This window comes from Leguminivora glycinivorella, chromosome 11 (assembly GCF_023078275.1).
Source record: "Leguminivora glycinivorella isolate SPB_JAAS2020 chromosome 11, LegGlyc_1.1, whole genome shotgun sequence".
In the NCBI taxonomy this organism is placed as follows: domain Eukaryota; kingdom Metazoa; phylum Arthropoda; class Insecta; order Lepidoptera; family Tortricidae; genus Leguminivora; species Leguminivora glycinivorella.
In genome coordinates this window covers 14,664,155-14,685,091 of record NC_062981.1, presented here as the reverse complement: position 1 = coordinate 14,685,091, position 20,937 = coordinate 14,664,155, and the positions used below count along the sequence as shown (strand labels likewise).

Genomic DNA, 20,937 nt, shown 5'->3' with positions numbered 1-20,937 from the left:
AAACTTAAAATTTCGCATCACCAACTAAACAGTCCTCTTTGTTCCTTTCAATAAATACCAAATCCAAATGTAGTCTAATTTTACATTCTACACTAACAACGTGAATAATATTATGTATCTCGCTGTACCTATCATTAATCGGCCGTCAGCCAAACACGCCAGGACAGCTGAAGCGTGAACTCATTACAGGCCTGAAACTACATCTTATCGGCACTTATACTCGATTACAGTGACATTACAGCGAAGGGAACGGAGCGACAGAGTGCTTTCTTTATAAACAGTTATCGAAATATTGTTCCCAAGTACAAACGAGATAGGTATTTAAGTCATGCTGAGCATCTTTTAGTAAGTACATATACGTATAGAAATAGGAGTACCTATAAAGATGTAGTGCGAAAAGGGTTACATTCGTATTTTTCCGGAAACGTTCGTATTTTTCATGCTAGTTCAGTCAATGTTAGTACATCTTGTATTGAGACTGACTGAAATATCATGACACGTTCGTACGTTTCTGTAACAATACGAAGGCAAATCTTTTCGTACTACATCTGTAGGTACCTAAATATTGGCTGCTTCAAAAATTACTGACCTTGACACTTTTTGCCGCATAATGTGGTTTCGTCACACTTTGCCTATGCTCCTTTGCATTCACCATATAAATTATTGCATTTGACTAAATAAACACCCTGTACACGAAAGAAGGAACAGCTACCCTGAGTGCTTTCGTTGCATCGGAAACACTTACGTGAATTCAAAGTTCGTAGATAGGTTACTGCATTCTAACACTTGTAACTGTGGAGGGAGCGCCCAATAAGTCGCCTAGAGTAGAGTACAATGCGATGCCGACGCGCGTAGACGCGACGGAGCGCGCGCGCGCTCCTCGCGCCCTTAACTTATCACTCCTTATCTACACACGTTATCATTTACTCATCGCGGACGATCGATTCACTCGCGAATATCCCGCCTAACATGTGAGATTTAATTATGATCATGATCAGGAATATTGTGTTTAATTTGTGTGTTTATGTGCTATTGGAATACGCGAGTGGACAAGGTGAGCTCTGTTGATAGTGATAAGATTTTCTTTGCTGAAATTAGAACGTGATAAGAACTGAAATTGTGTTAGGCGTGTTTGTTTAATGTGATATTGACATAGTTTAATGAAAACTGGTAAACTTTGCGCTGTTTATCTTTTTTACGAAGCGTACTTATTTAGAATAACAAATTTTGATATTGTATTATTTATGTATTACATCGACACTAATTTTATTGTAAGAATAGGTAGGTATATGATTAAAGTCTGAAGAACACGTGTTCAAATAAGCATCTTTAATCGGTTTTACAGTCTGAAATAAAACTCGTTCTTATCTACGTTGCTTCAAAAGGAGTGATTTATTTTACACCCATGTCTAAACTAAAATATACCAAAATAGACGAGACGAGGCGCCAGGGCACCTGCCATGGGCATTCGTTTACGGAGATAGGAGAAATGCTAATAGAGATTGACAGTTATTTATAAAATATGGAACTGGAAGGGCAATGTGCTCGGCCTATGAAGGGTTTTATTTCCGCGTAAAAGATGGAAAAATACGATGAAAACCACAGAACTTTATTTATATAGAAGAAACAAGTTCATCTATTTGTCCGGGCCGAGCGTGTCAAATTTTGTACTGAATTTGTTTCTTGCCTGTAATTTTAAATATGTCTCAGGCTCTTGATTGTTCATAATTTTTGTGTTGTTGCAATTGAATATCACGTAACGAGGCATTTTTTATGTTTTGATTGACTTCAACTTACAAAAATTACGCCCGAAAGCTAAGCTGCGATTAAAGCGGACAACTCAGTGGATACTGAGTTCATAAACACGCTAAGTACTTATACGTTTGCGATATGGTTATATGACATGTGTGATGAAAACTCTATTTAATATCATCATCATCATCCTCCTTGCGTTATCCCGGCATATGCCACGGCTCATGGGAGCCTGGGGTCCGCTTTGACAACTAATCCCAAGATTTGGCGTAGGCACTAGTTTTACGGAAGCGACTGCCATCTGACCTTCCAACCCGAAGGGTAACTAGACCTTATTGAAATTAGTTCGGTTTCCTCACGATGTTTTCCTTCACCGAAAAGCGACTGGCAAATATCAAATGACATTTCGCACATAAATTCCGAAAAACTCATTGGTATAACTTAATGGGTATCGAAAAACTCATTCCTTAACATATAGATAAGATATGTATGTACAGTTCATGGTCAGAAATGTCAAAATTTAGCTAATAAATATTTTCTATGTAATAGACACTCTTCTCTTTTTGTTAAGCGGTTACAGAATGGTACTTACTTCTGAAACGTTATTAAGTTCCGAAAAATTCATTGGTGCGAGCCGGGGTTCGAACCCGCGACCTCCGGAACGAAAGTCGCACGCACTTACCGCTAGGCTACCAGCGCTTCTTTTAAAACTCTATTTAATATGTAATCATATATCTGTATTTTTTTATTGGGTAATATATCTAAGTAGGTACCTACCTATTTTGAAAGTTTGCGTAATTAAAAGTAGAGGCAGATATAGTAATGAAATGGACATCGTAATTTGTTATTTTTAGAGAAATTGTAAAATTTTCTCATCGATACTAACAAAAGTAATCAATCAAAATATTTGTTGTTAGTCATGAGTCTTTACAAAAATGTTATTATAACCAGAGAGGTGTCTTAAGAGGGCTTTCGTGTTAAAAATAGTGAAATCGCAACCGAGCGCTCGATCATACCGTGTGTGGTATCAAATTAAAGGGCTTTGCGAGTAGTTTATAAATATATATCACATTATAGAACTTTTTCTACTTGGTCTAACAAAATATGAGAAAATGTCCAAAAGTGGTAATAATTGTACCGGTGAAGGCTCGTTTTCAAAAAATTGGCAAAAATCAATAATAGCAATTTATAATCACTAAGGCATAACAGCAATTTAAGTAAACGTTGCAGATTAATTTAGTACAAAACTTACTTCGATGTGATGTAGATTTTCAAAGAAATTGTCACTTAATTTTAGGTAATTTCTGAAAAAAATTTAATTCGTCTTAGGCTAGTTTACTCTTTTTCAAAAACTTAAAATAAAAATCTAGTCCGAAATGATTATGGTACAGGATATACGAATTATAAATTTACCCGTTTTAATATTCAAAATTGTCCAAATTTTACAAATAAGATCGACTGATTCAGCTCTATACGTGCGTTTTTCTAAACGTGCATTAGAGAAAAAATCATAAATAATTTATTGAGTTAGTTTTCAAAAATCCAGTCTTATAAAAATCAAGATAATAAGATGCTCTAACTGGAACTTGAATTAAATAAATCTATTGGATAACGGAAAGTGTAGTATTTCACCGACTAAAACTATCAATTTTACATTCTTTTGACTTTTTTTTGAAAGCAGCCTTAATGCTCAATGAGATCAGTATAATTAATGTTACACAATTAGACATTACAAAGCTGTCCTACGTGAGGCAGGTACTAAAACTACTAAAAGCTACATAAATACGGAATACTTTATAGAATATGGCAACTTCATGACGAACCTCTTGAGATAAAAGTGGGACGGACGGTGACCTACGGTCCGCCTCAGAAATGCACCAACTTTAGCAGCTTTTAGGTGAAGGTGAGGTTTAGGCTTTGGTTTAGGTGACATTTGTAGTTTCGTAGTGTATTCCCTTGTCATACCATCTAAGCCCAAAGGGTCCTATCTGCAATAAGGACGAACTTATGTTGTAAGTTCAGAAAACATCTCACCTCGGGCCCTCCGATATACACCGTGTTTTTTTGTTTTCCGTTAAATTCGACACGTAGCTAGGTTCATTATCAGGAACCACCCTGTATGTCACTTTTAGTTAAAAAAATATATATATAATTTTCATACAATAATAAATGTATTTATTAGTGTGAGAGACCCTTAAGAACAACATTCAAGTTAGTGTCAAGTGATTGACGGCACATTATTATTATAGGACATTCTTACACAGATTGACTGAGCCCCACGGTAAGCTCAAGAAGGCTTGTGTTGTGGGTACTGAGACAACGATATATATAATATATATATACATAGAAAACATCCATGACTCAGGAACAAATATCTGTGCTCATCACACAAATAAATGCCCTTACCGGGATTCGAACCCGGGACCGCGGCGCAGCAAATGTCAAAACAAATAACATTAGGAATTGGTAAAGGCTTGTCACACACGTGTTCAGTAATTATCTTTTTTTTTAATAACTCGATAACCGTAACAGTTAAGACGCTATTAGTTTCTTAAAGAAATTAATTGTATTTGATCTAAAGAATCTTCCCTTAAAGTTAACGGAATTCAATAAAAACAGGTTGTATATGATGATGGCGACTGTAATGGAGAGACTCGTGTAACTGTATAATAATTTACTGCTCAATAATTTTGAAGCAACAGTACGCGACAACAATACGACCATTATTGATTGTTATAATTTACACTTTTGCCGGTTAAAACAAAAGCAAATCGATACTCGATAGAACATCTGGCCAGTAACAATAATTAAAAAGAGTAACAAAATGAACAACTAACACGTAACACACAAAGGAAGCCTGTTTAGTTGACTAACGCACATATAGGCGATAGAGAGTGTGAATGAAAGAAGACGCTCGCTATTTGACAGTTTTTGCCACGGGGCCGCGAGAAGAGGTTGTGTCATACTGACGTGTGACGCTAAACCTAAGTGAACTCCAATCTCATTTAGTAGTTTACGTAATAATTATGGCAAACAGGTGAAAGTTATGCATTTCAAATTATTGTTTATAGTTTTCTACATGACTTCTGAGTACTTTTTACGTATTGTTTAGCCTGGAAATGTGTTTAAAGTGGAAATTAAAAGACTGCGGTGAAAGGCGCCATTTCGTGAGTAGATTCTATTACTGTGGTATACCACGGTAATAGTTAAAGTAGTGATATTAGTTCTTTTTGCTTTATTTTAAGTATATGTGATCAGTTATATAATGTCTTACAGTTGTTTCAATCTTGATCTATTCACGCTATCAAAGAACTATTTACGCGGTATGAAAATTATTCAACAAAACCTTAATTTTTAGCAAAAACTTCATGACTGATTTCGTAGTTTCTATGAAAACCGTTAATTTGTCAATTTTTTAAACATTGACATAAAGTCTGATGCTTACTTACCAGTTATGTAAACTTGGTTTTAATATAAGGTTGCAATATTTTATTTTGATTTGTAATGAAAATACATCTGTATGACTTTGTTTTTATGGGTCGGAATTAGATTTTATAATACTCCAATTTATGCCTATTACCGATGGTACGATCAGATAACCCTCGGTAATAGAATATATAAGAATCTATTACCGATCCATGCAATATTTGTTTGGGTCGGTAATGGGTTCCTATAGAAGTATCTATTACCGAGCGACATATTAGTCTTGTATCAAAATATGACATTTAGTGTACCGTAAGTACAGATTTCTTAGGTGAAACTGAGTCTTCTGTGGGTATTCATAAAGGAGGATAGTATAGGTATATGTATTTGTCATAATTTGTATATTCAACCATCGGTATTAAGCTCCGAATTTTGAGATGGGTTTCTATTTACCGATGGCAGAAAAACACTGTCATTCATACCCTCGGTAATGAAATCTCAATTCGCGTTAATAGAACTGCAACCTAGTCATTACCACGGTAATAGAAAATTTAGGTATGTTGGCTTCAATAATCATTTTATGACATATAATAAACTAAAATGATCCTAAAACTCTTCAAAACTAATAGTTCAATAAATACTCTTCCATAAAAAAAATATTTGTGGTCGTTAATGAGCTTTGATACCCTTAATTTTTTGGTATCTTTTGAAATCTGCCTTAAGTACCACGTTAATAGGCGCCATTACCTTAATTGACGCGTTTAATGAATCAATGGGTGTTATCACCCCAATCTAAACCTTGTACAAGCCGTATGGGGCACGTGTTATGTTTCAATAAATTATATCTATTAGGTATACATATGATACATGTATTATTTTTATGGTTTAATTAGGTAGTTACTTTATGTTACTTTATGATTAGGTAGTTGTTGGGCAGTTTCCGCAAATATTGTGCTTATTTTTGTGATAACGAAATTAACGAAGTAGCGATACTACTCTAGCTCCTCTACAAAATCTAGCAATGTCTACAAGTAAATAAACAGAACGTTTATATCCAACAGGTTTAACTACAGTTCAGTCAGTTTGACTATTGCTCCTCCTCCTTAAGGCATAGGTACGAAATATTGAGAGCATGGTTTAGGTTTCTAAGTGCCTCCTTTAGTGTATTTGGTGACCCTAGATATACTTATTCCTTTATCATTCTACCTGTTTCCCCTTCTTCCATGCAAGCTCTGCACATGGTGCTATTTTAAATAGGTATTTAGGCCATTTTTTTAAAGTTGTCCACCCCACTTTTTTTTTGGATTTGGAAATTTTTATGTGGTTTCCACTCAGAATCGCGAGCTCATTCAATTCTGATAGGAGAAAAAAGTGTCCCAAGGTTTTTTTCCCATTCCGTTACCATTTTTTCATACGTTTTGTATGGCGGTAACGGAATGGAAGGTTCGAAAAAATGTATGGAAATCTTGGGACATTTTTGTCATGTCCTATCAAGATCAAAAGACCTCGCGATTCTGAGTAATAATCGCGTAAAAAATACCCATGTTACAAAAAAGTGGGGTGGACAACTTTGAAAAAAATGGCCCATTTATATTATGCCGGTGTTTGTTTAGTGGGCTATGTTCGGGCGACTGAAGTCTAAAATTCTCACGATGCTGAATCTCTCTCGGCATTGACTCTGTAATAGTAATAATTGAGAAGACAAAAAGAAGATTAGAATTATTTTAGTATCATTGAAAAATACTACACACTTAGGTATATCCAAATATCGACGTTATCAAAACAATTGTAGATACACAGTCATGTGTGAAAATAAAGTGTGCACTCAACCGACACGAGAATATTTAACGGCGACCTACTTGCACCGGTATTAAGCATTGTTAAATTACATTTAGAAGTAAGTTCAATATGTGTAAGTAAATTAGATATTAGGTATTTAATTAATGCCAAAAAGGGTCAATCCGCGGCGAAAAGTAACATGAGTCATAATTTTATGGCATTCAATTTATTCACGATACAAGTTCAAGTGATAATCTATCTCTAAATTAGTGGTAGGCACTTTCCCGTTATATTATGCATAGATCCTTGCATTTCCATATGGACGTAGTTACGCAGAAACGTTCCAATCCATCTGAAATTGTCATTGAAATGAAAGTCTTTTGTTTTTCATACAAGGTCTAAAACTTAATGACAATTTCATGTGGATTGGAACGTTATTGCGTAACTACGTCCATATGTAGTTCAAATAAACAATCAATGAAGTCGTGATTCACGTTACTTTACATTGTTTCACCTAAAAGGTTTTTCTATCAATTAACTACAAAACTGGAGCCATGATGACAATAGTTGATCAATTTATTGATTATGGAAACATTTACGTGATTTTAATTTATCTTTTTGTAGCGTTTGTAATCTTGCTTAGTCCACTAGACTGAGTAAAACTTGTAAGCTTCAATCAGTCCAGGCCCCGTAGCCGAATGGCATTTCTCCGACGCCAAACGAAAGCGATACGCCGCTGGCTCTGTCGCGCCAATACGCAAGCGCGATAGAGATAGATATCTACTAGCGCTTCGTTTCGTGAGCGTTTCGTGAGCGATTGTGCCATTCGGCTAGCCACCCAGGTGCCGTAGCCGGATGGCATTTCTGCGACACGAAACGAAAACGAAACGCCGCGAAAGGTAGTCTGGCTCTGTCGCGCCAATACGCAAGAGCGATAGAGATAGATATCTACGAGCGTTTCGTTTCGTGAGCGTTTGTGCATTCGGCTACGCACGCTGTAACTTTACTCAGTTTGTCATAACAAGGCAGTTTTACGATTGTCAGGTTTACTAATCCAATTGAGTGAAACTACAGAACTAAGGCTTACAAAGCATACGAAAATAATTAGAACAGTGTTGTTCACCACTAAAGTAGAGCCGCAATTACCTGTCTTCGGTTTTGTCGTTAATTTGGGACGCCCATTTAACGAACAATTTATTGCTTTACGCGATGTCGTTAGCTCCCAATAGAGCTTCACTTTACCATCGTTTAGGCTGGTTTAGTACTAAGTGGTGTAGTACCTACTGGCAATGATGTGTTATGATAATTTTTATATTCTTTAGGAATAATTGGTATTTTAGAACTCTCAAACTAGATTTAGTAATTTTACTCCGTTATTTATTTTTAGCACATCCCAGAATAAATATATGTAATAACAAAAGTTTATTTTACAAACCGCAGACACATAGCTAAGGAAAGACAGTTTGCGGCCTAGATTTGATGAATTTGTCTTTTTTATGATATCTATCCAATCTATCCATCCAATATAATTTGCTTTACCGTAGTAATATACCTACTCGATTTCATCGCCGTGTGGCAACAGGCCCCGTAGCCGAATGGCATTTCTCCGACGCCAAACGAAAGCGATACGCCGCTGGCTCTGTCGCGCCAATACGCAAGCGCGATAGAGATAGATATCTACTAGCGCTTCGTTTCGTGAGCGTTTCGTGAGCGATTGTGCCATTCGGCTAGCCACCCTGGCATCGCATTTTACACGCGCGTATTACTACATTGTCCATTTGTCATTTGCCTAGTTTCTACATTTCGTACGAAATCTTTTCACGACAAGTTATCTCCTCGAATACATTTTCACTAATAAATCTGTAAAAACATTTCTTAGATGGGCTCTGTACATTAAAAATAATATGTAGCGATAAAAATAAACTTATGGAATCAACCGTAAATGTTAATGGCAGATGGCAGCCGTCGGAATTAATTTGACTCCTCATGATGTAACATACAAAAAAACCTACAAAATGAGGGCAGCACCAGTCATGAACCTGGTGGATACTAACGCTAGTTCTTCATTATAAGAGTACACAACTACACACTGGTAAAAGTAAACACAATGCCATCTGCTCGCACGACAGTCGCCGATTGGTGACGTCACCGTCTGCCAGTTACTGGATCAATCATTAGCCTCGCACCGAGCTCGCACCTCACCCCGTCCCCGTACGCCCACACTCGTACCTACCGATTTATACATTTGAAGTCAAATGAAATCGCAATGTAATGAATCTTGCTTACGAGTTCTCGTACGGTGTAAATGGGCCCTGACGCAGGGGTTAGTAGCAACTGGGTCTAAGACGCAAAATATCCACAATATTTTTTTTATCTTACTTTAAAGCGATATCGACGGAGCCCCGCTTACGGGGCCCCCACTCTGAGCAATTTGGCCTTGGACCGTTAATATTTTGAAGATATCAATTACCAACGAACCTAACCTAGCTACCTATATCTGGACATTTTGCGTTTTAATACCTAGTTCATATTAAAGAGTACTTATGTACAGTACGCCATCTTCTTGCACGAGTCGTCGATTTGTGACGTCACCGTCTGCCAGTTACTGCATCAATCTAAATCATCCATACACCTCACCCCACCCACACTCGTAAATTACGGTGACGGTACGTAAACAACGTTACCGCAACCACGTGCACGTATACCACTTGTGGATATACACGGTGTAACATGAGGTAACCGAATAATTTTAACAGCGTATTCCTGATCATATTAGAAGACTAAAATGCCATAAGCCGCGCACGCTGCAGAACGCCATCGCGAGTGCAGACTTCTGGCAGTTCTGGCCGAAGGGTGTGGTATTTCGGTGTGGCGGTTCCGGGGCAACCTGCCGAATCCTACATCGAGTCAGACGACGCAACGGAGTCACGCTGTTACGTTGTCGCCCAAATCTAATGTTTAATTTGTATTATTTATCGTTTGTGTCTTGTTTTGTATTTTGTAGTTTCACAGTGCATTAGTGTAAACTGTAATGCTGTGTTACTTTTTTGATTAAATAAATAAATAAGTAGGTACAAACTTTTCTAGATTTCGCCTACTTTCAGAGTTATAACAAATAACAATTACTTATTATTTCTCAGAACGAAACGCTATGTTGATGGCGATGATGCCGTTATTGGACATACCTAATCTAACTATCCTCATTGATAGATGTCAAAAAATAACTAGGTAGTAACTTATTCCAAAAAAGTTTTTGTTTTAGAAAAAAAAATATTTTTTATGTGCCACTTTTAGTGATAATATAATTTACTTTTTATGCGAAAATACATTTTTTTTGGCGAAATTTGCTTGTAACATTTTATTTTTATTTTGCCCTCGGAAATGCGTAGTTAAAATCTTTCGGTTCACTCATGTTACACCGTGTATAGGGTTTACTTATTTAACCCTTTCGCTGACAGTGCTACGCTAGTCGACGTACTGTCAGCGAAATAGGTTAAGTTGTCGATATTTTTTCCTCGCAAAGTCTGTAAACCTACCAAGCGAACAGATTTCATTGCCGATAATTATTATTTTTTTGTATCGTACCTATTATATCTGCATTTTACCTGACTGGCTACGGAGGGTTATTAATGCATTTTGTCACTTTATCAAAATATATTAGTACTTAGTGCATTTTCACATTATCCGATCCGATATCGGATGTCGGACCGATATCCCATATATTTATGCCGCCATCTTTGATTTTTTCCTTTGAAATCCTTCCTACATCCGATATCGGATAGGATAATGTGAAAACGCACTTAGATAAGTAAGTCTTCATATTATAAATGTAAGCATTAAATAAAATGTAGGTACAGTCAGCCAAGAAAGTGGTTTACCTGGTTTACCTGGCCAGGTCGGCCAAGCTCACCCATGTCATGGGGCCCGCCGTTTACAACAACTTACCTGACACCATCACTAGCGCCCAAAGTTTAAGCAGTTTTAAATGTCGCCTAAGACGCTGGCTTGTTGAGCACCCGTTTTATGATTATAACGAGTACTTAAATTATCACGTAAAGGATAGTACGTAGCTTATTAAAAGTTTATACTTTATCATTAAATTGATTGTAATTAATAATTATTAAGGATATATTTAAATATATTATGTTCTGTATTATAACGTGTAAATCGGCTTTACCAATAAATAACTTATGACTTATGACTTATGACTTACCACTTTTCGACTCTCTATTTCAAACACAAAAGGTCGAAAAGTGGTAAACCACGTTTTTGGCTGACTGTACACATTACTAAAACATGCTAAGGTATGAAATGAATATTATCATCTTAAAGTTTTAACTGACTCATATTTATCATTCTCAAAAAATATTTACCTAAAACGACTAAAGCCACGTAAGGTTAAACTGCCTCTGTAACTGTATTAATTAATTTAATACACATGATATTTGTTATCTCACAAATTGCGTGCATACGGCATCTATTAAATATATGTCTGTGATCACCACACTCTATTCGGTGGTTGATTTCACTTCCGCGCGGACATCAAGTGGAGACGCGGCTAAAATAGACAGTCCATATATAAACAGTCTAATTTAGAGAGAGGCGACATGCCTTTCTCGCTCCATTGAAACGTTGAATTTGGTTGGGATTTGGCTCATCAGCTTTACACATAAAATAAACCTTTTGCTGATGGATCTAATTTGGTGGAGATTAGAAAGTGTCTTGTAGTTTGTTTTAACTACATGGTTATTCATGCCGGTTATAATTTATTAAACAGTGTCTTCAAAAACCCAGTCAATTTTAATTGAGCGAAGTAATGTTTTGTTTAAATACAAAATATTTTTTTTTTTTAAATAGGTCATGAAATAATCTGTGTTTGCTATAGTAGAAATTCTGTCTTGTAGTCTCATAAAAGCTGTTCAGTTTAGGGCCACTTGCACCAACGAAAATGGAGGGTTAACCCGAGGGTTAAACCACCATTTTATATGGAATCTGACAGATAGCCCACTAACCCTGAGTTAAGTGGTTGGTGCCAGTGGGCCTTAATGTTGCAGTCTTCGCAGCCGCATGGTTTTATTGCAATATGTTTGTTTCAAACGAGAATTATCACATCAATTATTAGTATTATTACTCTAATGTCTTTGAGATATATTTTCTATCTCTATGAGAAACAGGACAATACTTATTGGTAGGTCGATGTTATTAAGTACTAAAAATACTAAATTAATTATAAATTACCGTCAAAGGCCCGTCTTATTGCTACTTACTGCCTGATCCGGTAACCTTATTGCGATGAAAAACAGTAGATCAGCGACCAGTGAAGAGTACTGAGACCACAGATGTCATAATACAGCGCGTAAACGTAATAAGGGCGATAAATGAAACCAGGCGTATAGTTCAATATTGTTATCATTAATTAAGAGGTGTTTTTGATTTACTCTTAATTTTCACCCCATAATGAATTTTTGAAAAAAATCTCAGCAGCAATGTACTGTAAACGTGGTTGCGATGACAATCAATGACAACTGTCAACGACCGTTTAACAGGAGTGTGTTTGCATTACGTTGCGGGCCGAATTAATTTGTATGTATAAAAAAAATATTTCAATTTTAAGTAAAAGTTATCTAATTATATTTTATACGTCATATACTCACCACCGTTAAGAGGTTCGCCCGTATTAGGTTTACACCCTGTATACCATAGATCAAGCAAACGTAGGTATCTACTTAGCGTGTCAAATGAACTCAGTAAAATCAACTGAGTTGTCCGTCTTTAATCGCAGCTTGCAGCTTTCGGGCGTCAAGTTTTGTAAGTTGAAGTCAACAAAAACATGAAAAATACAAATAAAAATAATTAAAATGTAAATCTTAAGTATTACCTACTGTTAACAATCTTTATATTCAGTAAATTATCTCCAGTTCTTTTTTTTTTCCCTAATTACTTAGTACATATCTACATTGTAGTACACCAACTCATTTGTTTATGTCACTGTTTGTGTTCTAAATATATAAATAAAAAATGCCTTGTTACGTGATATTTAATTGCAACAACACAAAAATTATGAACACTCAAGGGCCTGAGACGTATTTAAAATCACAGGCAAGTAACAACTTCAGTACAAAATCTAGCCGCCATACAAATAGATGAACTTGTTTCTTCTATCTAAATCTAATTCTGTGGCTGAGACTGCTGACTGAGGTATTAAGTTCAGTCGCTTTCAACTTTCAAATATATCGGAGCAGTGAAGTCGCTCACAAATATCCGAACATCTCTATTGCCAAGAAGTTAGCGTGCGTGTTCCGATATTTCTGATCACCTTGTCCGTTCCGTTATATCTGATGCCTTTACTAGAAAGCAGACTTCGTTTGCTTAAAATTAACGAGTGGACTTTGTGATTTACATTTGCAAACACATGACGGAAAATGTAGGTCTACGCGTTAAGTCTGTGGCCAGTTATAGTACCTACTTGGCTTGTGACGGAGTTCAAGACAAAATTGGTCATAATTCAACTAATTAACTTTTATTTCTTTAGTTATTTATAATATATGAACTATAATATATGAACAGACCAAAGTTTATACAGTAAGGTAGTTATTATCACTACAATAATTACCTTACTGTATAAACTTTGGTCTGAAATAAAGATTTTTTTATTAGTTATTATTTCAAACAAGCCAGCCAAGAAAGTAGTTTACCACTTTTCGACACTTTTTTAAACACATAAGGTCGAAAAGTGGTAAACCACTTTTTTGGCTGACTGTACATTACAGTACCAGCACCGGTACTTTAGCCAATGACACAATACGCTTCGTATTCGCAAAGACATATTATTATATAACTCCGTATAGACAGATAAACTCTAAGAAAAAAACGTACCTCAGTGCCATACAGGAAAAGGTACGGTGGCCAAGATGGCGTTACACCTTTGGGGTACGCTCAGCTAGATTGCACTAATATTAATATTTGACATTTTAACACATATTATCAAGCTAAGAATATGGGCCAAATTGTCAAAACTGAGGTTCAAAAGTTTTAAGCCTGTGTCAAGAGATGGCAGTATATGCACTGTGATTACACATTTTACTTCGACAGTAACTCTCTATAATACTCGATCTTCTTTGGTATTCGTAAGCGTTTGTAATAGTTCCCTCGATATCGCTCTTCTAGGTACAGTCAACCAATCAGAATCCTAGGCCACTGTAGAACCCTTTCACAGTAAAAGTCATACTGACTTCTATATCACATAAAGCACGGTGTCAATACGACAGGGTTCAAGAGTGGCCTAGGATTCTAATTGGTTGACTGTACCTAGCCAACGTCACAATTAGTAAGCGTATCGTAGCTAGCTCTCGCTCTTCTGCGGTGGCGCGAAAGAGCCAGAGTGCGTTTCGATCACCACGTAAAGTCAACGATTGTCTCGTCGGCTAGGTCGGCTATATTATTGTGAAAATACTGTGAATGGTAGTTTATAAGTTTCTCCTAGTTTGCGTAGCACATGAATATATGGCAAAATAGATGGCATATGAATGGGCCAGGTACTTTACTATGCACTTCGGAAGCATTGCTCACGGATACGACGTACGTATAGGATTATTTGCATATAACTAGACCCTTAGTTTTGATAATGCTACAGTATCTCCCTAAGGATGAATGAAATGATAAAATAATGTTTGTTTATTGAATGTTGTCCACTAGGTATGTGCCGATTTGATTTAGCTATGTATTGTAAACCTACTTTTTTTTCTTTTTTTTTAATAAATATTATAGGACATTCTTACACAGATTGACTTGAGGCCCATGGTAAGCTCAAGAAGGCTTGTGTTGTGGGTACTTAGACAACGATATATATATTAAATAAATACTTATATACATAGAAAACATCCATGACTCAGGAACAAATATCTGTGCTCATCACACTAATACGAGTAAATGCCCTTACCGGGATACGAACCCGGGACCGCGGCGTAGCAGGCAGGGTCACTACCGACTGCGCCAGACCGGTCGTCATACTTACTCTTCTATTTGACAAGCTTTTTGGTCTCTCGACATCGGCTCACAAAATGCTACCTTGATGGAGCATCCAATCCATTATACTCGTATGTTTACTAAAATAAAAAATAGGTAGTTTGGTAATAAATAAAAATCAAAGATTGTTAATAAATAGTTATTTGTTTTACAAGGGGGCAAAGTAGTTGTTTAACCGCACGTGCCAATATTGATACCCGAGCAAGCGAAATATTCCAATATTGAACCGCGAGCGTAGCGAGTGGTTCAAAAAGTGGAATCTTGAGCGTTGCGAGGGTTTCAAAGCACGAAGGTAAAACAAACTTTCCCACCGAGTGAAACACAAAATTTTCACCACACCAACACGAACAAAATACTGACTATAAACATCAAACTAAATCAAATCCATCGATTTATTCGATATTTATGATTCAAAATCATCATTTATTGGTAAATTCTATCAGCTGGCTTAAGGCATCAAGTTACAATTTGTATGAAATTACTTTGCACTCTTGTGGATAAAATGCAATTTTGCTCAATTTTGCTATCTGGTTTCGAATAGCTAAGTAAGCCTTTACCCGTTGGTGTGGTGAAAAATATTTTACTAAGTATTCAAGGGTCTGAATGCTTCCATACAGTTAATTCAATGATTCCAATAAGCATAGCTAGATTCTAATATAGCTTTGAAATCGAAAGTAACGATATTGCCACTCCGAACATTGCGCATACCTCACTCAATCTTGCCTTTATAGATTCGTATCTTTGTCAGCATTTCCTCTTTACTAATAAATAGAACCATAATATAATCAGTTATCATATACCAATCTACGCAGTGGGGACTGGTTCTAGAATACTTTCCAAATGTAATGCGATGCTTGAAAATGTGATCTAAGTACTTTATACCTACGAAAAAAAAAACGGGCGTGCTCTACTGTTTTACGGTAATTGGATGGTGCTGGTAGTCTTCGTTTGTTAGTCTTATCATTTTCGTAGATAGGTATCTACGACTCTTTGCTCACTTACCCCGTCTCTGTCTTAGTAAAAAGACAGCCTTACCTACTGCGAAGATGTAAGGGCGTTATCATATTTGGCGAGTTGCGAACTCGCTGCGCACTCGCCTTGTTTTCAATTTTCAACTCGCCAAATGTGATAGCGCCCTAAGAATCTCCGGTTCGATGTCCAAAGAGTGTGCTATACGTGATATTTACTTACTAAGACACCAGGACACCACAGTTTCCCGTAGTCTAATCGGAACATATATTTTTTACAGTGCCTCAACAAATACAGAACAAACTAGTCTGCATCGAGCATGACTCTTGCGGGGCTTGTCTGTCCGCCGCCTCGCACTGCCGTTGGTGTGCGGACCCGTCCTACAGCGCTCCTGCCAGGTGCAACGATGATGAGAGGTTAGTATCCTTAGGCCTAATTTAGACGACGTGCGAACTCGCATGCGATTTTAGTTAAACATTGCGGGCTTTTGAGGTTACATCGAATTTTGCACAGCCATCAAATACGGCAACGTAATAAAACTCGTATGCGAGTTCTCGTACCGTCTAAATGGGCCCTTATACTGTGAAACCCTGCAGTTTTGTAATAAGACATGTCGAGGCATTAGACAAGGAAGAAAAGAATCTAGCGCTCACCAAATTGTACAAATGTTTTCAATAGGTACCTAATGTTATGAACTTATGACGATTTCGGGATCCATACTAATATACTTATACCACCTTATACTAACAATAATATTATAAATGGGAAAGTGTGTGTCTGTTTGTTTGTCCGTCTTTCACTGCAAAACAGAGCGACGAATTGACGTGATTTTTTAAGTGTAAATAGTTGAAGGGTTGGAGAGCGACATAAGCTACCTTTTGTCTCTTTCTAATTCGAGCGAAGGCAAAAGTTAGTTATAAAGGAAACTAAATCCTTCTTTCACAAATCTAAGGATGAACACATACTTAATGTTGACGTAATTAATGAACTTAATTAAATAAATGCAGTCATCAACATCTGCTGTGCAGTTTGCAAAATTGTTTATTATTTCAAGTGCCAAAAGCTTACACTTATTCATGAGTAGTTAATAAGCCGTGTTAAAAAAGATGTTTGAGTTTGATGTATGATGTAAGAAATCATCTGCAGAGACCAAAGTTTTTGATGTTGTTACTTCTCCAGAAAAGGATTAACTGCGCAAGATAATTCTATTAAGTAGATATGTTATAATTATAACGGTACCACTATTTAGATAATATGACCTTTCTAAAGCTTATGTCAAACCTTTCTGTTATCTTTACGAGTCTCTCGTAGATATGTTGAGGATACGACCTTAATATTTTTAAGCTTTTTCATCATCATGCATCTATTGTAAGTACAACATTACATTAGTTAGGTAAATTGATTTCGTGATTTATAGCAACATTTATGTTTTACCAGATCTAATAAAAAAAAGTGTTTAGGTATTTGTATTTCGATTCTTTTTCATCTTTGTTCTGGGAAAAATGAAGCCATTAACTTAATTTGTTAACGTTGACCTCAATACCTATCCTCATTACCATTTTATGAGTCGTATTTATGTTTAGTGGCCAATTATCATCCTTTTACTTACTAACGTCTACATATTTGGAGGTGACCATTTATTTGGATATGTTTCCGGTTTCTACTTTTCTAGATCCCACAGCTTTTATGCTAATTAGGTCATTAAATCCGGATACTAATATTATGGGAAAGTGTGTGTGTCTGTTTGTTTGTCCGTCTTTCACGGCAAAACGGAGCGACGAATTGACGTGATTTTTTAAGTGGCGATAGTTGAAGGGATGGAGAGTGACATAGGCTACTGTTTATCTCTTTCTAACGCGAGCGAAGCCGCGGGCAAAAGCTAGTTGGTATATATTTTATGCAAACGAATACGTATTAGATCGTAATGATTCATCATCATCACTGATCTGACAAAGAATTAACCAACGGTGAAACGGATTTCTTTAGCAGACTTTGTTCATTTATCATCTGTACGGTCTTTCTCTCATTGAATCAGTATTGTCAGAGTAGGTATATTACCTGCTAGTTCTTGCCAATGACCAGCCCCGGTGCCTGCTGTAGTCGCAGGATCTTGGCTCGGCAGATGACACCACAGCGGCAGCAGCCGTTGACTGACTGCCATCTGGATGGTCTTTAATGAAGTTGCGCTAGCAGACCACACTGCTATGCGGGCATATTACCTGCCAGCTCTTGCTAGTGACCAGCCGCGGCGCCTGCCACAGGATCTTGGCTTGGCAGATGACACACCGTAGCGGCAGCAATCGTTGGCTGACTGTCATCTGGATGATCTTCACGAAGCAGCGGCGGCAGACCACACTGTGATATGATGACATATTACCTGCCAGCTCTTGCGAGTGACCAGCCGCGGCGCCGCAGGATCTTGTGAACATGAAGAACCTAAGTTAATAACTGATGAATTATAGCAAAAATGTACAGTCAACCAATTGGAACCCTAGGCCACTGTAGAACCATGTCATTGTGACGTTATACATCAGATTGTAAGAAATCTCTTACTGCTTGTCATTTTGACATGGTTGTAGAGTGACTTAGGGTTCCAATTGGTTGACTGTACTTATCGTATCGACTGTTTAATGAAGGTGGACCACGCACGACCACTCATGACAGCATAGTCATGCAAATCAACATAATTAAACGAAACGCAGTCCTTTTTTATTCTCAAAGACTTAATCAAGGATTCCCGACAACACTATGTTTAATTAACATTGATAACTCCATGGTCTGAAACAGCAGGCGGGCACAGCGGGGGAGTAATTACCAACACTAATGGTCAATTTGTTATTTAGTATTAAGCTTTTAACACGTTACGTTTGTCGACGACTCGTTATCAGATGAAAAAGCTGCGAGATAAGAGTTACAAAAGCGAGTCTTTTATTGATTTGATAAAGGTTACATTAGCGTTGGCGCATTCTTTGGATCTCCGGTGAGGTTTGATTGTGAGGTCCAGTTTTGTTCCCACGTTCGTCGGACGATGTTCGCTGACAGTTGAGCTGGAGTAGTGATGGGAATTATTTTGGATAGGTATAAAGTACAGAAATGTAAACAAAATGTTCATATCCAAATTTGACGATATTGTTTTTTTTTAATATATATTTTATGTGGTGGGTACTTGTTTTAAATCTACGACTGCTACTACTTGGGTATTTATTAAATAATCAGTCCACAACTTTCACTGTGAACTGCAGATATTTTTGTCATTTTTTTTTATGCTGTCATCGTATCAATATTTTCTACACTTTTGGGTGAACATTTTGGGACTTCCGGTGCGAACGCCATCTTGTTTCGTGCCGTGAATAATTTATTTTTCTTTTACTCATTAATATTGTTTAAAGATATCTTATTATCGATAGCTTATTATGGAGTAAACTAATGTTGTAGCGAGAAGCTGATGAAGAATTAATCTCGGAACGCGTTTAGCCTCTTTTTTGTCGTCAACGGCCGGTAGTCCACGTGCTCTTGTAAAATCTAGCTATCAATTTACAAGTGCTAACTCACCGTACACTGTCGTACTTACCGTACAAAAATTATTAATAATTAGCTCATATCACCTTGACACTGGCGAAATAGTCCCAATGGACTGAAGCCATTTAATTTTAAAAACTGAACTGAACTGGGTGAACATTTGAGGATAGCCTCAGGAGCCCACTTCGCTATGTTTATTCCGATATATATGTTCTTAACTCTTGTACCCACAATCACTGTGAATGTTTTCAACTTTTTCCCTTAAATTTTCTGATCCGAGGTAGCATTTTCGCGGGAATACCTCGAGTTTGTCGCATCACTAAGTTAACTTTCCAAAAAGGCAGCATCTCCCGTAGCCGTGATCAACGTGATTGATAAATGGCTGTATGTTACACGCCTTAAGTATTCGGAGTTTCCGTGACATACGTGTAAGGCAATACGAGTCGGATGAGTAGTTTGGTCGTGAATAAAGTACGTAGGTACCAGTGGCGGCTGGTGAAAATTTCTGCCAGGCAACACTGAGCAAAAAGAAACGAATCTTTACATTAGGTACTTTACTAAGTAATCAATTTTAGGCAAGCCTGTGGGAATCGGCTTGTATGTATCAGGCACTGCTGGTAGGTATGCTACAGTAAATAACAATTTTTGAGTTGTTACTCCAGGTTACACTATTGAGAAGTAAGTGGGATTAGAGTGCTCAACAGCTCGTCTTATACTTACATACGTTTTTTAAATTTTGATTCCCTTTTTTTCGACGTACCGGATTTGACCGCTCAGGAACCCCTTAGGGACTGGTACATCACTATTCCCGATGATCCAAAAAGGGCCACGAACAGCGTGATTGATTATTGATAGCGCTGCTTACACGGCGGACTCGGATGAGTAGTTTTCAATGGTTTGTTCTAAACACCGTGGGCTCATCGTTTCGTCATGAGCCTAATTTCTGTTTGTCTGTCCGTATCGTTGGAAACGTGAGAATAAATTTGGATTTTGTGGCTTCATCCATCTTCTGTCATCGTGGCTACGGTTTTATAATATAAATAACTTGGACCACCATAAAAGTATATTGACTTGAAGTTATTTAAATTGTTGGGAATTGCTGGCTTCATTGGTTGTTGATTGAGTGAGTGTACAGTAAGGTAATAAAGTAAAAAACATAGTACTTAAGTATGTCTTAAATTTGTTTTTTTTCTATCATGCAACAAACGTCTGCAAGCTATACTACATATTTTTAAATTAAATAGGATGTCTTAAATGTTTGATGCCGACTCTACTACAGCTCTACGTGTAGGAATATTATACAAGAGGCTTGTCATAAGTACTCAGGTTCCCACTGTTCCCAGTACATTGTTTCTATTAAAAATAAGTGTCACCCTGTTAAAAACCTCTTTAAAAACGAGTAATTAAGTATACTTTAGGAGCATGACTCAATAGCTTCTTTTCCCTACTTGAGCAAGGTTACCTGCATCT

At 37.0% G+C, this 20,937-nt stretch overlaps 1 protein-coding gene across 1 annotated transcript in view; it reads left to right on the top strand.

The window, feature by feature from the left end:
• Positions 1 to 832: 832 nt before the first annotated feature.
• Positions 833 to 20,937, top strand: part of LOC125231266 (integrin beta-nu) — a 38,283-nt gene continuing 18,178 nt past the window's right edge. The window contains exons 1-2 of the mRNA XM_048136662.1: positions 833 to 1,054; positions 16,229 to 16,364. Coding sequence (XP_047992619.1) covers positions 985 to 1,054; positions 16,229 to 16,364 — 206 coding nt within the window. The 5' untranslated portion in view covers positions 833 to 984. The remainder of the gene's footprint in view (positions 1,055 to 16,228; positions 16,365 to 20,937) is intronic.